The sequence below is a fragment of the Primulina eburnea genome, chromosome 3 (assembly GCF_022965805.1).
Source record: "Primulina eburnea isolate SZY01 chromosome 3, ASM2296580v1, whole genome shotgun sequence".
Taxonomy (NCBI): Eukaryota; Viridiplantae; Streptophyta; class Magnoliopsida; order Lamiales; family Gesneriaceae; genus Primulina; species Primulina eburnea.
In genome coordinates, this window is record NC_133103.1 from 1,384,864 (window position 1) to 1,399,875 (window position 15,012).

At 32.8% G+C, this 15,012-nt stretch overlaps 2 protein-coding genes across 9 annotated transcripts; both read right to left on the reverse strand.

The window, feature by feature from the left end:
* Positions 1-2,667: 2,667 nt before the first annotated feature.
* On the reverse strand, positions 2,668-5,722 carry LOC140825148 (probable inactive receptor kinase At4g23740). The gene is made up of 2 exons (XM_073186734.1): positions 4,007-5,722; positions 2,668-3,589 (listed from the first exon to the last, which is right to left on the reverse strand). The coding sequence occupies exons 1-2, from the start codon at positions 5,250-5,252 to the stop codon at positions 2,940-2,942; spliced, it is 1,896 nt and encodes a 631-aa protein (XP_073042835.1). The 5' UTR covers positions 5,253-5,722; the 3' UTR covers positions 2,668-2,939.
* A 2,393-nt stretch (positions 5,723-8,115) lies between these two features.
* LOC140827971 (hydroxyproline O-galactosyltransferase HPGT1-like) lies at positions 8,116-10,433 on the reverse strand. Of its 8 annotated transcripts, none has more exons than XR_012117083.1 (5): positions 10,202-10,433; positions 9,883-10,113; positions 9,647-9,710; positions 8,645-8,966; positions 8,116-8,364 (listed from the first exon to the last, which is right to left on the reverse strand). XR_012117083.1 is itself a non-coding variant. In XM_073190936.1 (4 exons), the coding sequence occupies exons 1-4, from the start codon at positions 10,258-10,260 to the stop codon at positions 8,913-8,915; spliced, it is 357 nt and encodes a 118-aa protein (XP_073047037.1). In that variant the 5' UTR covers positions 10,261-10,433; the 3' UTR covers positions 8,116-8,912. The 8 variants fall into 8 exon arrangements, 3 of the variants coding, with proteins under 3 accessions (XP_073047037.1, XP_073047036.1, XP_073047035.1); XR_012117082.1 differs by having other exon boundaries at positions 8,463-8,966; XR_012117086.1 differs by having other exon boundaries at positions 8,116-8,966; positions 9,883-10,071.
* Positions 10,434-15,012: the final 4,579 nt, after the last annotated feature.

A 15,012-nucleotide genomic window follows, 5' to 3' on the forward strand; every position in this document is an offset into this window, starting at 1 on the left:
TGCCAATTTAATTGAAATTGAAGTTTCATTATCTCAAATTGTTTTTGCCAAGAATATCTGTATATTTCACGGGAGACTATTTATTAACGATTGAAATAATTTCTCAATTTTTAATTTTTTTTTGGTATTCACTTATGTCAAGGGACTAAATATAATATTCTAACAAAAAAATTTATCTAACTGCTAATAATTGCATTATTCAATATTGATCAGGCGAACCCAATAAATGCGGACATTGATTCTCATTCATTGTGCACCTATTTTGGGTGTTTTCCAGCAATAATATCTACAATGAGCTAATGATGACTCTCTCATGGTTTATCCGCTCAATATACGCGTCATGTATTAAGTGAATGAAAGCACTACTCATATGAATAACATCTATCAAATCTTTCTAAATGTCTCCTTTGGTCGAATGAGTGATCATAATTTATCAACTCAACACACATATCATCGGTTGAATAGATGAGTGTACTATCAATATAAATAAATAGCATCTTTGAAGCCCTTCGTTTATTTTTACACCAATTTGGAGCACACGTGGTAGCAAGCTTGTTGCCGGGAAAGACAAATTCCACAAGGCAGGAACTTAACATTATGACTCCCAATTTATTTTTTTCCTTTTGGTGTAGGTTGAATTCATCATATCTAGTGGTTGGCAATTGAGCTACCATACATTAAAGAGAAAACACCAAAACATAACTGCAACTTTAGTTCCCTTGGATTTAACTGTTCAAATCGAATGCATTTGTTGTTATTTTTGTGAAATGACAGAGACGCAGGAGAGGGGTAGATCAGTAATTCCAACTTATGCTTAACGATTTCTGGGCCGGGCCGATCTTTTATTGGACTCCGTATCAGACAAAAAAAAGCCGCCACCGTTTCAATTTACAATTATTTCATCAACAAAGAATAATATATTTGCGGTAAACAAATTAACAGAATAGTGAGTCATGCAGCGTGGAAACCATGCAAAAGTATTTAAAATTGGTTAACTTGTAACCAAAATTAGTATGCGTCCCATGCTTAAAATTGTTGTATATTAAAAATTAAATTAAAATAAAAAATAATAATTCATCCACAAATAAAATATGGATATGGTAGCAATAGTTATAATTCGATTAGTACTAATATTGTTAATTGCTCTTCGAACATGATGTCTATCCTAAGTATTTATTTTTTTATATTATTTTGATCTTTTATGTTGTCAAGATTGTTTCATTAAACGATACAACAAGCCCACTAATTCTTCAGTTCAATTCATTTATTTTTATTATTTTTAATATTATTTTGTACTTAATTAGTTTAAACTCATAAAATTAATAAACGGCCTTTTAACATAAAGAAATTAAATATATATAGACTCTCATTATCCGTTGATGTTGCTTATTTTCGGAGAAAAGTAAAATAAAAATAGATAGCAGAAGACTTTGGAATTGATACATGTCTGAATAATTTAGATTAAAGTCACTGAATCTGATGTTGAATCATTTGTTTCCATTCTTCACAATAACACGACAGACTAATCTGATGTTGAATCCTTTCTTTCCATTCTTCAGAATAATAATAATAATAATAATAATAATAATAATAATAAAATTATTATTTAATCGTTTGCCGCTTCGTATTTGGATCATTTTTGAGTATATATAGTTCATTGTATAAAATTTTATTATGTTTTGTTGGTAATAATATAATATGGTGAATTACGATTGTGCATCTTAGATTCCTATGACAAATGTTTAACTTGAAGGGAAAATTCCTATAAACCCAACAAAATTGTACAAACAAACACTAATTTATTATTATTTTTTTGCGAACTCCTACTATTTTTCATAATAAAAAGCGAAAATATCAAAACGAATGATTTTTCTTACTAAAATATCATTTATCAATTTTGTTTAAAATCAAGTAAAATAATTTAAGGAATTTTTTTTTGGGTTAAGATCAAATTAATAATTGTTTATTTTAAAAATTATTATATTTTATTAGCTAAAAAATATAAATTCGTGACTACGAAACAAATAATTTTTTGGAGAAATTTATTTTGTTAATACAACTTTATAAGAATTTAGTCTTAAATAATTTTTTAACTCATTATTTATTTTTAAAAAAATTCGTCGTTAAACATATTGTCTCCGGACATTTATTGGCTATTGGTTCTGGATTCTTGTTGGTGTGGCACAAACAAATAAAGATTGGAGATTCAAGAAAATAAGAGAGTTGCGAGTGTGAGACACACACGATAAATAGTTGTACAAACAGGCTAAAATGAGTGGCGAAAACACACCGAGCCCAGAGCTTAAGCAATGTTTAATTGGTTTTCAGTTCACGTCAACGGATTAAAACAAAATCCTAAAAAAACACATTAAACAAAAATCAAATTAACCAAGGGGAAGAAGAAACAGACGAGAGAACAATGTTACATGTACATTCAAGATCAGTAGTTAATTTTGAAATTAAAAAGTTATCTATAAATTTTATTTCGAAAAACTCTTCCGAAAAAACATTTGAGATAATTTTGTAACCTCAGAGCTAGACAATATTTGTATAACCCTCAATTTACATGTAGCATGCATTTTCCAACAGACGATATATCTGCACAAGTCTACTTTCGTTTTATCATAAAATAAAAGTATCCCGAGAAAAAAATTTGAGACAGAAACGTACATTATAAAATACTTACTAGTGGTAAAAGCGACACAGTTGATTAGATCACGAAGAAATAGACAATACATATGCATGTGCAATTGAAAAGCAAAAAAAACAAAAAAGATTAAGATTCAAGAATATCACAAGAGCATGTTTCATTTAATAAAAAAATTCATACCTTTAACCCATTCCAACCTTTTCTTGACCTGGATCATGCCAAAATAAGTCTCCAATTGCGATCTTCGTCCACCGATCTGGTGAACAGGTGGGGGTGGAGGTTGTTCGTCTCAAAAACCGGGTGGTGGTGATGGGGGTGCCAACCTTGTCGTATTTTCAGATTTGGTCTCAGAAGACGCGGGGTTCATAGGATCCATTTGTCGTATATTTTCGATCATTTTGACTATTTCCACCATTTTGGGCCTCTGATCCGGCATTCTCACCACGCAGGCCATCGCTATCTGCAACATCTCTACTAAATCTTCTTCAATATTTGGATACCTCAGCAATTCCACATCGAATACCTCTGCAGTCCATTCTTCTCGAACAACCGAGTGCACCCATCGAACCAACTGAACCATCTCATCACCGTTAGTCGTGTGGATAGGAGGTTTCCCAGTTAGTAACTCAAGTAGCATCACACCAAAACTATACACATCAGAGGGTTGCGTTGCTTTACGAGTGTCTGTAACCTCCGGCGCACGATAGCCAGCCGCACGAGCAAGTGTTGGAGCTAATGACGCTGTTATCGCTGATAGGCCAAGATCTGACATACATCCGAAGTTTCGAGGATTTAGAAATATGTTGGATGATTTGACGTTTCCATGAACTAGCTTGCCCCCATTTTCTCTATGGATACGAGCAATGCCCCTGGAAGCACCAATGGCTATCTTTAGTCTAGTTTCCCAATCTAGAGGGCTACGATCTTCCCCTTGTTTTCCTACATGTTTGGATGAAAATCAAAAGTTGCCGCAATTATATTCATTGATCGACAAGCATATGCGAACTTTCCAGTATATATGTGTTATATTTTGAAGTGGAAGAGACACGGTGGAACGAACATGCACCACAACATAGAATTTACGTTGTTCACATATGAAGGCCTAAACCCACAATATATCTGGATAAAAAAAGGCAGTAAATTCATCCTAGCTAATAACAAAATCACATAAACTTCCAATAAATAAGTACATATGTGCATGCGTAGTGTGTACATCTATTTCTAACAACTAAAGACTACACAGTTTCCAAACCTGTAACGATCTCACTTGAGAAAAAAGGAAATTCCTACTATTAAAACATATGAACCATGCAGGACAAACAAAATCAAGTATCAAGATCGGATTAAAGGTTATACCATATAACATTGAAGCCACACTTCCGTCACTATAATAATCATAGACCATAAGTTTTTCATCTTTCGAGAAATAGTAAGCCCTCAACTCAGTCACATTCTCATGCTTGATGCTTCCGATAATCTCCATCTGTTGCTCGAATTCCCTCTTTCCCACGTTTATATCTTTCAACCTCTTCACCACCACCATTGTTGCGTCCTCTAGTATCGCCTTATATGCAGTCCCAAACGTACCTTTCCCCAAAACTTCAGCAGAAGCCCTCAACAAATCTTCTAAATCAAATGCATAGTTGCATCCCTCAAAGAAAGCCATCTTATTGCTCGTTTCTCGGTTACGAGAAATTGCCTTTTCAGGGGACATATCCCCTTTTTCCAATTTCCCAGGGAAACTATCCACAGATTTTCTCCTAAGTAAGCAAACAAGTAACACAAAACCAAAACCAAGAATCCCAAGAACAGAAGCAGCTATTACAATTCCAAGCAAAGCCCTTTCACTCAATTTCCCAGCTTTTTTAAATTTTGGATTTGGATTTAGATCACGAGGAGGCAGAACAAGAGGGGGACTAGTGACGTTATACTTCAATAAAGACTCATTATTACCAAAAAATGAGGATTTTGGGAACCTATGAAGTGATTCAGGCACACTACCAACAAGATTATTCTGTGACAAATTCAGCAACTGCAAATTTGGCAAAGGCAGCTCAGGAATCTCACCAGAAAGTGAGTTGTTAGCAAGATTCAAAGCAGTGAGCTGACTCAAACTCGAAAGTGAACTAGGAATACTCCCATTAAACCCATTATTTGACAAGTCAACAAATGTTAAGTTGCTCCAAACAGAGAAATTCAGAGGCAAGGGACCTGAGAAATTATTGTATTGAAGATAAAGGAAACTCAAGTTTTTGAGGTTACCGAAATCCGTGGGGAAAGAACCATTAATGCCATTGGATCTGAGACTCAAGATCTGCAACGCGGTTAAGCGGCTCAAAGTATTCCTTGGAATTGGGCCTTGAAACCCAACCCCAGGCAATCTTACCGATATCACTCGAGTTCCTTCTTCATTGCAAGTGATTCCAGTCCAGTTCTTGCACACTGGAAGCTCTTCATTCCAGTTCAAGAAATGGAAATGCGGCAGCTTGTTTACAAAATCAAGCAAAGCTCGCTTGTCACTATGAACAAGTACTCCAGAAAAACTGAATTCCACCAGTGAAAACAAGAACAAGATTCCCACAAAAAATGGATGTTTCGCCATTTTACTGTTTTTGGTTCTTCCTTGGCTCCAAGAAATTTTTAAACTGTTTTTAAAACTAAAGAACCCATCTTTTCATAGTTTAAATTGGTACAAGGAGCTGAAACAAAAGCTGGGAGACAAATATTTATGTCTGTGTGTGCAGGAGTAAAAAGAACGGTATCTTGAAAAAGTATGAGCAAGATTCTGGAAATGGGTTTAGGAATCGGAGCTGGGAGAGTTTGAAATGTAGTGATTTGGGTCAAAAGGTAAGATTTTGAAGAGAACTTAAGAGTCAGAAGCAGAAGACTTTTCTTTTTGTTCTTTGTGCTTTTGGTGTTGGTTTGAGTGGCAATAGCTCTTGAACTGGAAAAAACTACTATTTGTCTGACAAATGGTGAATAGAGAGAAAGAAGAGCTTGAAGCTCAAGTGCCTGTGGCCCTGTACTATTCTTGTACAGGATGGAGCATTCATCATAACTAATAAATCAATTAGCTTGTGGCCTTTTTCATGGTTTTTTAGGACTTGAAAATTTGAGTTTCTTAGATAATTTTCTTTTTTTAAAAGGATAGATGCATATTATATGAGATATTCAGAATATTGAAATTTTTAATATAATTAATTGAACTCTAGACTTAAAAGCACGATGATTAGTCTACTTCCAAGATTCGACAAGAATCAAACCTAGCTACAACTTTCAAATGCAAATTTCCCAAAAAAAGTGTTGGAATTCAATCACTGTTGAAACGGGAAAAAAATATAATTGATTGAAAATGCTCAAATCCAATCTGTTTCCAAATAATTCTAACCAAAACTAATTATGTCAGTCACCGATAAAAATTAAATTTGAATTTGATAAAAGTTAGATCTTCGCTGTAATTTAGTTGGATTTCAAGATTACTGTAGATTATTGTTCTAATCTTTAATTATTATTATTATTTTCTAAAAATAATTTAACAATGTGTAGTGGACAATGAACAATGGAACGAAATGATAGGAATTGACCCTTGACTTTAAATGCGACACCTCTCACTTATTCATGCACTGCCAATGCATGTACCGTCGTCATTCCCAAGGGCTGAGAATTATAATGGTGGACATAAAGTCCCCATTGCATTCATGTCATTAAAATGAAAATTGTATTAGTTGAATAATACGATATAATTGGTAAATCAAATAAAGATTTTAGTAATTTAAATATTTATTGTAGCCTTAGGAATGAATTGAGAAGGGTTTTCTTTTTTCTCATTAAACCACTTGTTTTCTTTATTCTTTTTTTTTTTTAAATGCAATTTCTTAACTCATAAGTTGTCATCGATTTTAATTTCAACCAAGAGTCTGGAGATCATTATGTTTAAAAATCATTATATATTTTAATTTGCAATTAATGAGATTATCTTGAGATAGTGATCCGACAAAGGCTAGCAGAATTTAACGATTGGAATTTGCAATCGTTACCAATTCCATGTTTGGATTGTTCTTTATTCTATTGCACAATATATATCAAATTAAATAAATAATCTCTTATATATATGTAATGAAATCAATTTTCCCAATTGTATGAAAACAAGAAAGAGATGTCATGTGCATGAGAAGAAAAAGGTGTTCCCAATTGCGACCACAAGAAATTAAGCCACCACCGTGAAGTTTGAAAAGGTGGCACATTGCTTCGTTCGCATCTTCTTGGCTTACAAGGCCATCAATTAAGCAAAACTAATGGAGCTCTTAAAAATGGCTGCTTTCATAGTTTGATCCGATTTTTCTACGAATTTCATACCTGATTTTTTAAATAAATATTACTCGATTTCGAAAAAAGCCTGAGCCTCCAAATGATCCAAGTTTGGGGATCCATCCAAGCAAGCATTTGAGTTTGGCAAATATTGGGCAAATCTCAGAGAAAACAAGGACTCCATTTTATTTGCAACAATTCATTTGGCAGCGTACATACCTAGCTAAGAGGAAGTTGTGGTTGGAACTATGCATTTTATTGTGCTTCATAACAAAGTCCTTTGTATCATCTTCTTTGTACGCTTTTTTAAGGCAATATTCATGTCGATCAATTCATTTTGCTTTATCGGGTATTCTTTATTTTTAGATTGGAAGCGAGAGGAGCTCAACCATGTAACGAACACAAGCCATGTGTTGGTGTCTAGCAAGTGTCATTTGGATCAAACCTTCCATATTGACAAATTTGGTTTTTCTTCTTTGTTCTTGCTGAATTTATACGAAGGTTTCTTTAAGATTAGGTAATTGCTTGATAATTTTGACAAGAAAATAGGTTGCTTTATTTATATACTGTTGGTAGATGTTTGGTCATGCCCAAAGACATGTCACATGACAAAAATTCACCTGACATTAGTAGGGAAAATAAACATTCAATCGATATATTAAGAATATTAGAGTTTAATTAACACTAAAAATGAGAGTTTTTTTTTTTATTAGAGTTTAACACTCTACAAGAAGCGCTGCACCAAGGCCCAATTTGGTAAGTATGATTAAGGTTGGATTATTTAGTAATTTTTTGTTTGTTTTCATTTTTAAATTTGACATTGACTATCTGTTACACAACTTTTACAGTTTGTGTTGGAGAATAAACCCATACATTGAAGATGAATAATATTTATCCGGCTACACTCAGAAAGATTAATGACCAAAATACCCCTGATTGTGAATTAAAAAATTGCAAGTGGGTCTTGTACTGCCATTTTCCTTATTTCTTCAGAAGAATCGACCGCTGCACAATAGCTTCGAAATTGAAAGTGGTCAACCGTAGATCCTCATTTCTATGATCCGAATAAATCTGAAGCTTATTCGATGGTAAAGTTTTAGAAATTACAGCTTTTATTAATAATTCAATTATCACATCCTAAAAACAAGCAAACCCTAAAAGTTCAAATATTATACACCTTTTAAGGTTCAACTCTCACTTTAAAAAACATATGTAGTCGCTTGTCTTCTGCAAAATCAATATAGCAACCTTCTCCTCCTTTATAGAGTAAGATATGGAAAAAATAATTAGATGTTTCAATGTCCATATTTTGCGGTTGAACAATGAAATCTCGAAGCAGTCATCGACGAAAAGTTTCAATCTCTCGATCATCTTGACAACGTTATCAGTCAGGCCAAAATCATACGCTGGAAAATACAAGTTGAGTTTATTGATTTGCCGGATGTTTCCAAAACATAAAGCGATAAGCAAAAACCTGGGAGGTTCACAGGTCAATGAACAATACCAATATTGATATAAACATCATCATTGATCTTAACATAAAACTCAGCATCCCAGTGCCCCCTAAGCAAAATTCTTGAGAGAAATAAGAAGTGGATTAATCGCCATCAAGGTGATGTGGACTCATTTATCCAGTGATTTATACCAGAAAAAGATCCATATTTTAGGCCATGTGATATGACTCACCAGCAGGCATCTAGGCCTTACGAATTGCATCTCTGTTGTTCTTGTGTCCAAAAGTTGTAACAATCCCTATCATAGCCAAAAGCTTTTTCTTTGCGTTATTTCCGCTGTTTTCTGAGATCGAGATGCTTAGGCACAAATCCTTTCTGCCTAGCTTTCTCCAGCTCCGCATGAAGAGCATCTAATATCTTCTGCTTGTCCCTGACAAAAAAATCCATTTTACTGATGCAAATGTATCCATATAAACATGCAGCAAACTTATAAAATGAAATTATCTGCAAGAAATTATTTTTAACGTATCATCCACAGAAGCAGAAGATTGTCCCTGGCATAGAAACACAAGAGGGATATCATCAGTTTTTCGCCGAAAAAGTCACCTAATCAACAAACGGTTCATGCAGTATCGAAAGCATATATGAGCAAAAACGGGATCAAAGTAAAAAGCTAGTTGAGTCATCAGATCTCTTGTAAACCGTTAGCAATCCCAAAGATTACATGTGAAAAAAATTAAACAAAATTAAGGGAAAATAACCACACTCGATGAGTACGCCAATCATAAGCCCTTCCTCATGCATAAGAATCACGAAGTCATCTATAGCTTCGCACTGAATCAAAGAGTTTGGATAAGCCTGACACAAATATTGCTTATAAATGCGAAATTCACTTTCAATCATCCTTTGACACCTCAGCATCAAATGATAACAAATCAAACACTGGCATACAAAAATGCGTCTCCATTTTCCGCAAGTATATTATTTGATTATGCGGTTGATCTTCTTATTTATCTGCGTTAGCATCAGTTAGTGGTATTATTAATGCAATCTACAATAAGTCGCCCTCAGTTTATACTGCTGAAAATATAAACTTGGCCATAAAATACTCAAGCTCGCGACTCTGTACTAAATTCGATTGTAAGATCTAGCGGGTATTGCGGGCTAGAGCACGGAAAAAGACCCTGTAAATTAGTTGGGCATTCTAAAATGACAGCAAAAGCACGTAATTTACTAGTCCAGTTCTTCTATCAAGCTCGTTAATCAAGTAAACCCTGCTCCCCGCATCCTGCCACAACCTAAAACATCACATAAACCAGGTTTGTTTCATCCTGTTCATGCAGGCAGTGTCTGCACAGGACAATGAACGCCCGAATCATTCCACATGAGTGATCCGAGCCCACCTCACTGTAAAAAAAAAAAAATTTGACTCGGAAAAATCCGAGTCTTGGATCGAACAAAAGTACTGACCGTCCAGCCACATATAATGCTGCCATAGTCGCAAACATGTAGAGCATTAAAAAGGAAATTCGACTCCCGACGAATGATACCGAAGAGGATAACCGGTGGTTCGATCCCCGGCCACCCATCCCACCCTCAACGGCGCCGCCGCCTAAGATCGGCAGCACTAAGTTGGCGATTTCTTGTCCCCTGTTTTCGCTTTTGTTCGGCAAGTTAGGAGCTTTTGTTGCGTGAATGGAGCTTCAAAGAACCGTCGCCACAAACAGAAGAGAATATTCTGTAAATGGGTTTGCGAAGGTGTCGATGAATTAAATCTGATTTTACTTACAAGTGATTAAATTGGTAACAAACAGTTAAGCACACTTTTCTCCCTCGAACTCTCTGCATCTCAAATTATGTCTTCAAATCCATTAGTATTTGATTTAAATTTGTAAGGTACCTTCAAAGTGTTCATGTTTTCAAGATAACTAATATTTACGGTGGATGAACACACACACACACACACACACTCTTTTACATGGAAACCCGCCAGTCGCGGTTCACTGTACACACATGTTCGCTGAAAAAGAAGGTGGTGGGGGGATGTAGAGGAACAAACTTGGATAATGAGTTGGGCTGTTTATTCACCGACCGAAACAATTTTTGGTTAAGCCAGGTCGACCCAAAACAGAATGTGTTCTTTGTTGGGTTAAAGCCCAAAACAATTGTGATTTTATCTCTCGGAGTGGCCCACAAACTCCACATACACATATATAAATCAATTTCATATTTAAAACTATTCAAAGACTAATTTTTGCTATGTTCAATAGGAAATAATATTTATTTAATCTAACTGACTCAATCAATTATTAAACTCCATGTCAAACTGCGTTAAAATATTATGTTGCATTCTGACGAATGAATTTAAAATCTATGGATTTCGATTGTTTTTTTTTAATAATGAAACAATTCACTAAATATTAAATTATATCATACTTATTTACACATTAATTACACAGTAGAATAGAATTCAAATACCTCCATTATTGAGTGAACTTGAAATATATCTTAATTAATACGAAACATGTAATGATTGGGTTTGAAGTTTATGATCTTATTTTTTCAAATACTATAAAAATACATTTGAATATATTTGAAATCAATGGATTCGAAATTCATCGATCTAAAGACGACAATTTAGTTTGAGAGAGGAAAAAATCATTCGATCGTTAAAAAATGTCTCGTCACGATGGTTTGAGTTTTGTTACTTCAACTTCAAAATAATTAGTTTAGTACACATGAATTAAATGAGATATATCTTGTTATTTTATAGTGTGTGGCGATTTCTCGTCTTGCCACTGAATAATTTTTTTTTTATTGAAAATGGAAAAAGCACATATTACATCGAATAATCCTTATTATTAATTTGCTGTCGAAAGTCAACTTTCATAAAAAAAAAATTTATATGCGTTAAAGTGGGATTTTATTTCGAATAACTGTATTATTAATTCTTCGTTAAATGTTTTTATTGGGATTCAATTATTGTTATTGTTAACTAATAAAAGGTTGGAAGAATATAAATCAAGGATAATGAAAAGAAATATAATGGTTTCTAAATGTAAGTTCAAGTATGATCCTCATTAAATATTGCTAAATTTGGGTGATTATTAAACCTTTCATGAAATCTAACTTTATTTGCAGAGCATTATCAACGTTAAATTTATAATTGATTCTTGATTAGTCAAAATGTTAAGTGATGTCCCTTCATGCTCTTAATTAATTAGGACGAACGTCGAATAAAGTTTCGAATTAGTCACAAATTAATTTAGCTTATTAATCTTTTTTGAGAATGAATTATTCCCGATAAATATAAAACAAACATTGTGTCGTAATTTCATGTCGATTCAAAAGACAAAAGAAACAATTAAAATCCGACATAGAGAATTTAATGGTCTTCTTTTTTTTTTTTTTTTTTTTTTTTAAATTAAGATGCGACAGCTACTACTTTAGAACTTGAGAGATGAGGTTCATCTTTCAAGATTGTACTTAATTAAGATGATGATCGCTAAATGGAGCCCTACACTTGTTCAATCAAAATTTATTTTTCAGAATATTATTGTTCATATTCTTTGCCATTCAATTCTCGAAATGCGTTATTCTCAACAATTCCCTAATAATAATCAATTGATATTATAAGTTTTTCTTAAACAATTTATTTTCAACTTCAAACGATTCATTATATGTACATTGCGGTAGACAAAAGAATACTTTGGTGCCCTTATCCCTTTAGTTTTGCTTTATCATTTTGTTTTTTCAATTCGTCATGATGATGATTGCCATATACAAAAATTTATTGAACAAATTATATTAACATTTGAAATAAAATTTATGAAAACGCCTTCATTATTCTAATTAAAGTAGCATAATTAAATTATATATATATATATATATATATATATATATATATATATATATATATATATATATATATATATATAAAATTTATAGCGTTTTCAATTTTATTTCAAATGTTAGATTTATTTGTAGTCATTAATATTGACTATAATTGCTATTTTAATTAGAGTCACGTTTCTTTCCTAATTGAAGCACATTGAGATATATATGTGCATGCCAAAAAATTGTGTGAGACTGTCTCACGAGTCGTATTTTGTGAGACAGATCTCTTATTTTGGTTATCCATGAAAAAATATTACTTTTTATGCTAAGAGTATTACTTTTTATCGTGAATATCGGTAGGATTTACCCGTCTCACATATAAAGATTCGTGAGACCGTCTGATCACAAGAGACCTTCTCTATGTGCATATCAATTACATGCCGATTTGAAGCGATGCTTGCTCTAACTTCCGAGTTCCGACAGCTTTGATTCGTTCGGATCGCTCGTGGACACACAGTGATTCCTGTAATTCTGCTGGCTATGAGATTTTGCTAATCATGTTTTGACTTCTACTTGAAAACTGGAGGATTTGTTCATCTCAAGTTCTGACATAGATTTTTTTATTCTGATTTACCTCGATATAGAGATTTCAGTGTAATTAGCTATGCTGTTAATCTAGTTTATATATATGGTTTTATGTTACTATTTGTAGACTTTTACACATTATATATACATGTAGCGGTCCGCCAAACTCCCACCACAAATTTGTCGGTGTTCCTACAAAAAAATTATATTAAGGAACGGAGATGTCTAACTAATATGTATGTTTGATATTTTTTCAAAAAAAATTATAATAAATCACAACTACGTGAAAATTTAAGGTGAAAGTAATCAGTTTTTGAATAAAAAGAGTTGTGACAATATATAAGATAAAATGATGTATAGTACATCGACCTAAATGTTTTGTTTGCAGAATTATATTATTTATAAAATGGACACTCAAATTGTGATGTCGTCTCATGTCTGAAGAAGTGCTTTCCAGTTATGGAAACTAACAGCATAAATCATTGTTTGAACTAATTTATTTAGAGATACAATTGTACTTTCGTAATTGCTTTAATTAATAATATGCTTTCTACTTAACTGGATGTTTAATTCAAAATTGTAAAATAATAAAATATACTTTATATCAACTTTGACTCAACTTACGCACGTGATGTGAATTAATGATGTAAAGGGAATGCACAGGATGTCTGGATCACACTTGTTTGCCCTGCTCTTGATTAGAGGTGTACGATGTACTGTATGTAATTTTCGATACAGTATGATATAAACAAATTAATAAAGATATATATCGAAATTTGATACGTATAACTAGCATACCGATTATATCAAAATTGTACGGAATAATTTTATTTCGACATTGTATCAGTATATACCGTACGTGTTATATACCAGAAAACCTTATCGTACCGAAAAATTCGGAATTGTTACCGTACCGTACCGAAATCTTCGGTATACCGAAAATTCTGTAAATTCGGTATTTTTCCTATACGTTAATTTCAGCATACCGAAAATTCGATATTTTTTCACCAATACTCTTGATATTTTAGTAAAACAAAGCATTACCAATATACATACATATAAAAAAGCACATTTCTGTTAGTAAATTTATTAATTTCAGTATTTAATTTCTCAAAAGTATGATTTCTCATTACAAGATGAGAATATCGAGTAAAAGATCTTTTTAATTAAATTAACACAACTCATTGTATGGATATAATATTTCTTGGATTACAAACTTATTAGAAAAATCACATGGACCGGATATATTATCAAACTGGTAATTTTTTGGTACAATTTTATCAAATTAACTATTTTTCTTTACAAATTATATACGCTATTAGTACAGATGAGTTTCTTATTTTAAAAAGGTTTGCAGATCTTTACATTTTTATTATTTTTTTTGCATTCGACTGTCTATATTTTTAACCTATTAACTATTTTTCTTTACAAATTAACTATTTTTCTTTACAAATTATATACGCTATTAGTAGATCACTGTTGGCTAAACATTTTAGGGCAGTATTAAACGAACAACATATGTCTACTTATTTATTTAATTTAAGAAAAAGGTACTGACGGACATTTAAATTGGAGTAAATACTAATAATAGTACTGAAGAATATGAATCTCTTCCCTTTCACATTTCTTATCGCCACTGATAACAAAACTACAATTAATAATATATCTTCCCCAACCTTCTTTAGCTATAAAAAGCCAGTGTTTCACCTTAGATTTCGTGAGCTTCTTACAAAGTTTCCCAAAACGACCCTTCTTCATCCTGCATTTTAACTAGTTTTCTCAGTTGCTAGCTAGTTCGATATTCCATCTAGATCCATACCACAAGTTCAGTCCTTAAGTGTTCCATTATATGTTTTCTTCTACTGAAGAGATAATTAATTCGATCTAAAGTGAGCTTTCTTTAGTCCATACGTGGGATTCCGTGGGGTTCAATTTGCTGCCGACTCATTCATTCGAATGCCGAGTAACTAACTCACTCGGTAACTGAGTGAATGAAGCGGGAGTCAAGCTGGATCTTAAGCTTCCTGTTCTTGGACTGAAGGGAGCTCCCTTTAATTTCCATTTCATTCTAAAGGTGTTTTTATTATATTTTTACTTAACTGCATTGCATTTTACTATATTTTTACTTCTCTGCTTTGATTATTTGGCTATTGCTTTAAAGATATATATTCATTCCAA

Coding starts and splice junctions, on each gene's coding strand:
- LOC140827971 (XM_073190934.1), bottom strand. CDS start 10,260: ATGCAGAGAGTTCGAGGGAGAAAAGTGTGCTTAACTGTTTGTTACCAA. Junction 10,114..10,201: donor TGTTACCAATTTAATCACTT/GTAAGTAAAATC, acceptor GGTTCTTTGAAG/CTCCATTCACGCAACAAAAG. Junction 8,967..9,646: donor TTGATAGAAGAACTGGACTA/GTAAATTACGTG, acceptor TTTCTATGCCAG/GGACAATCTTCTGCTTCTGT.
- LOC140825148 (XM_073186734.1), bottom strand. CDS start 5,252: ATGGCGAAACATCCATTTTTTGTGGGAATCTTGTTCTTGTTTTCACTG. Junction 3,590..4,006: donor TGTGGCTTCAATGTTATATG/GTATAACCTTTA, acceptor CCAAACATGTAG/GAAAACAAGGGGAAGATCGT.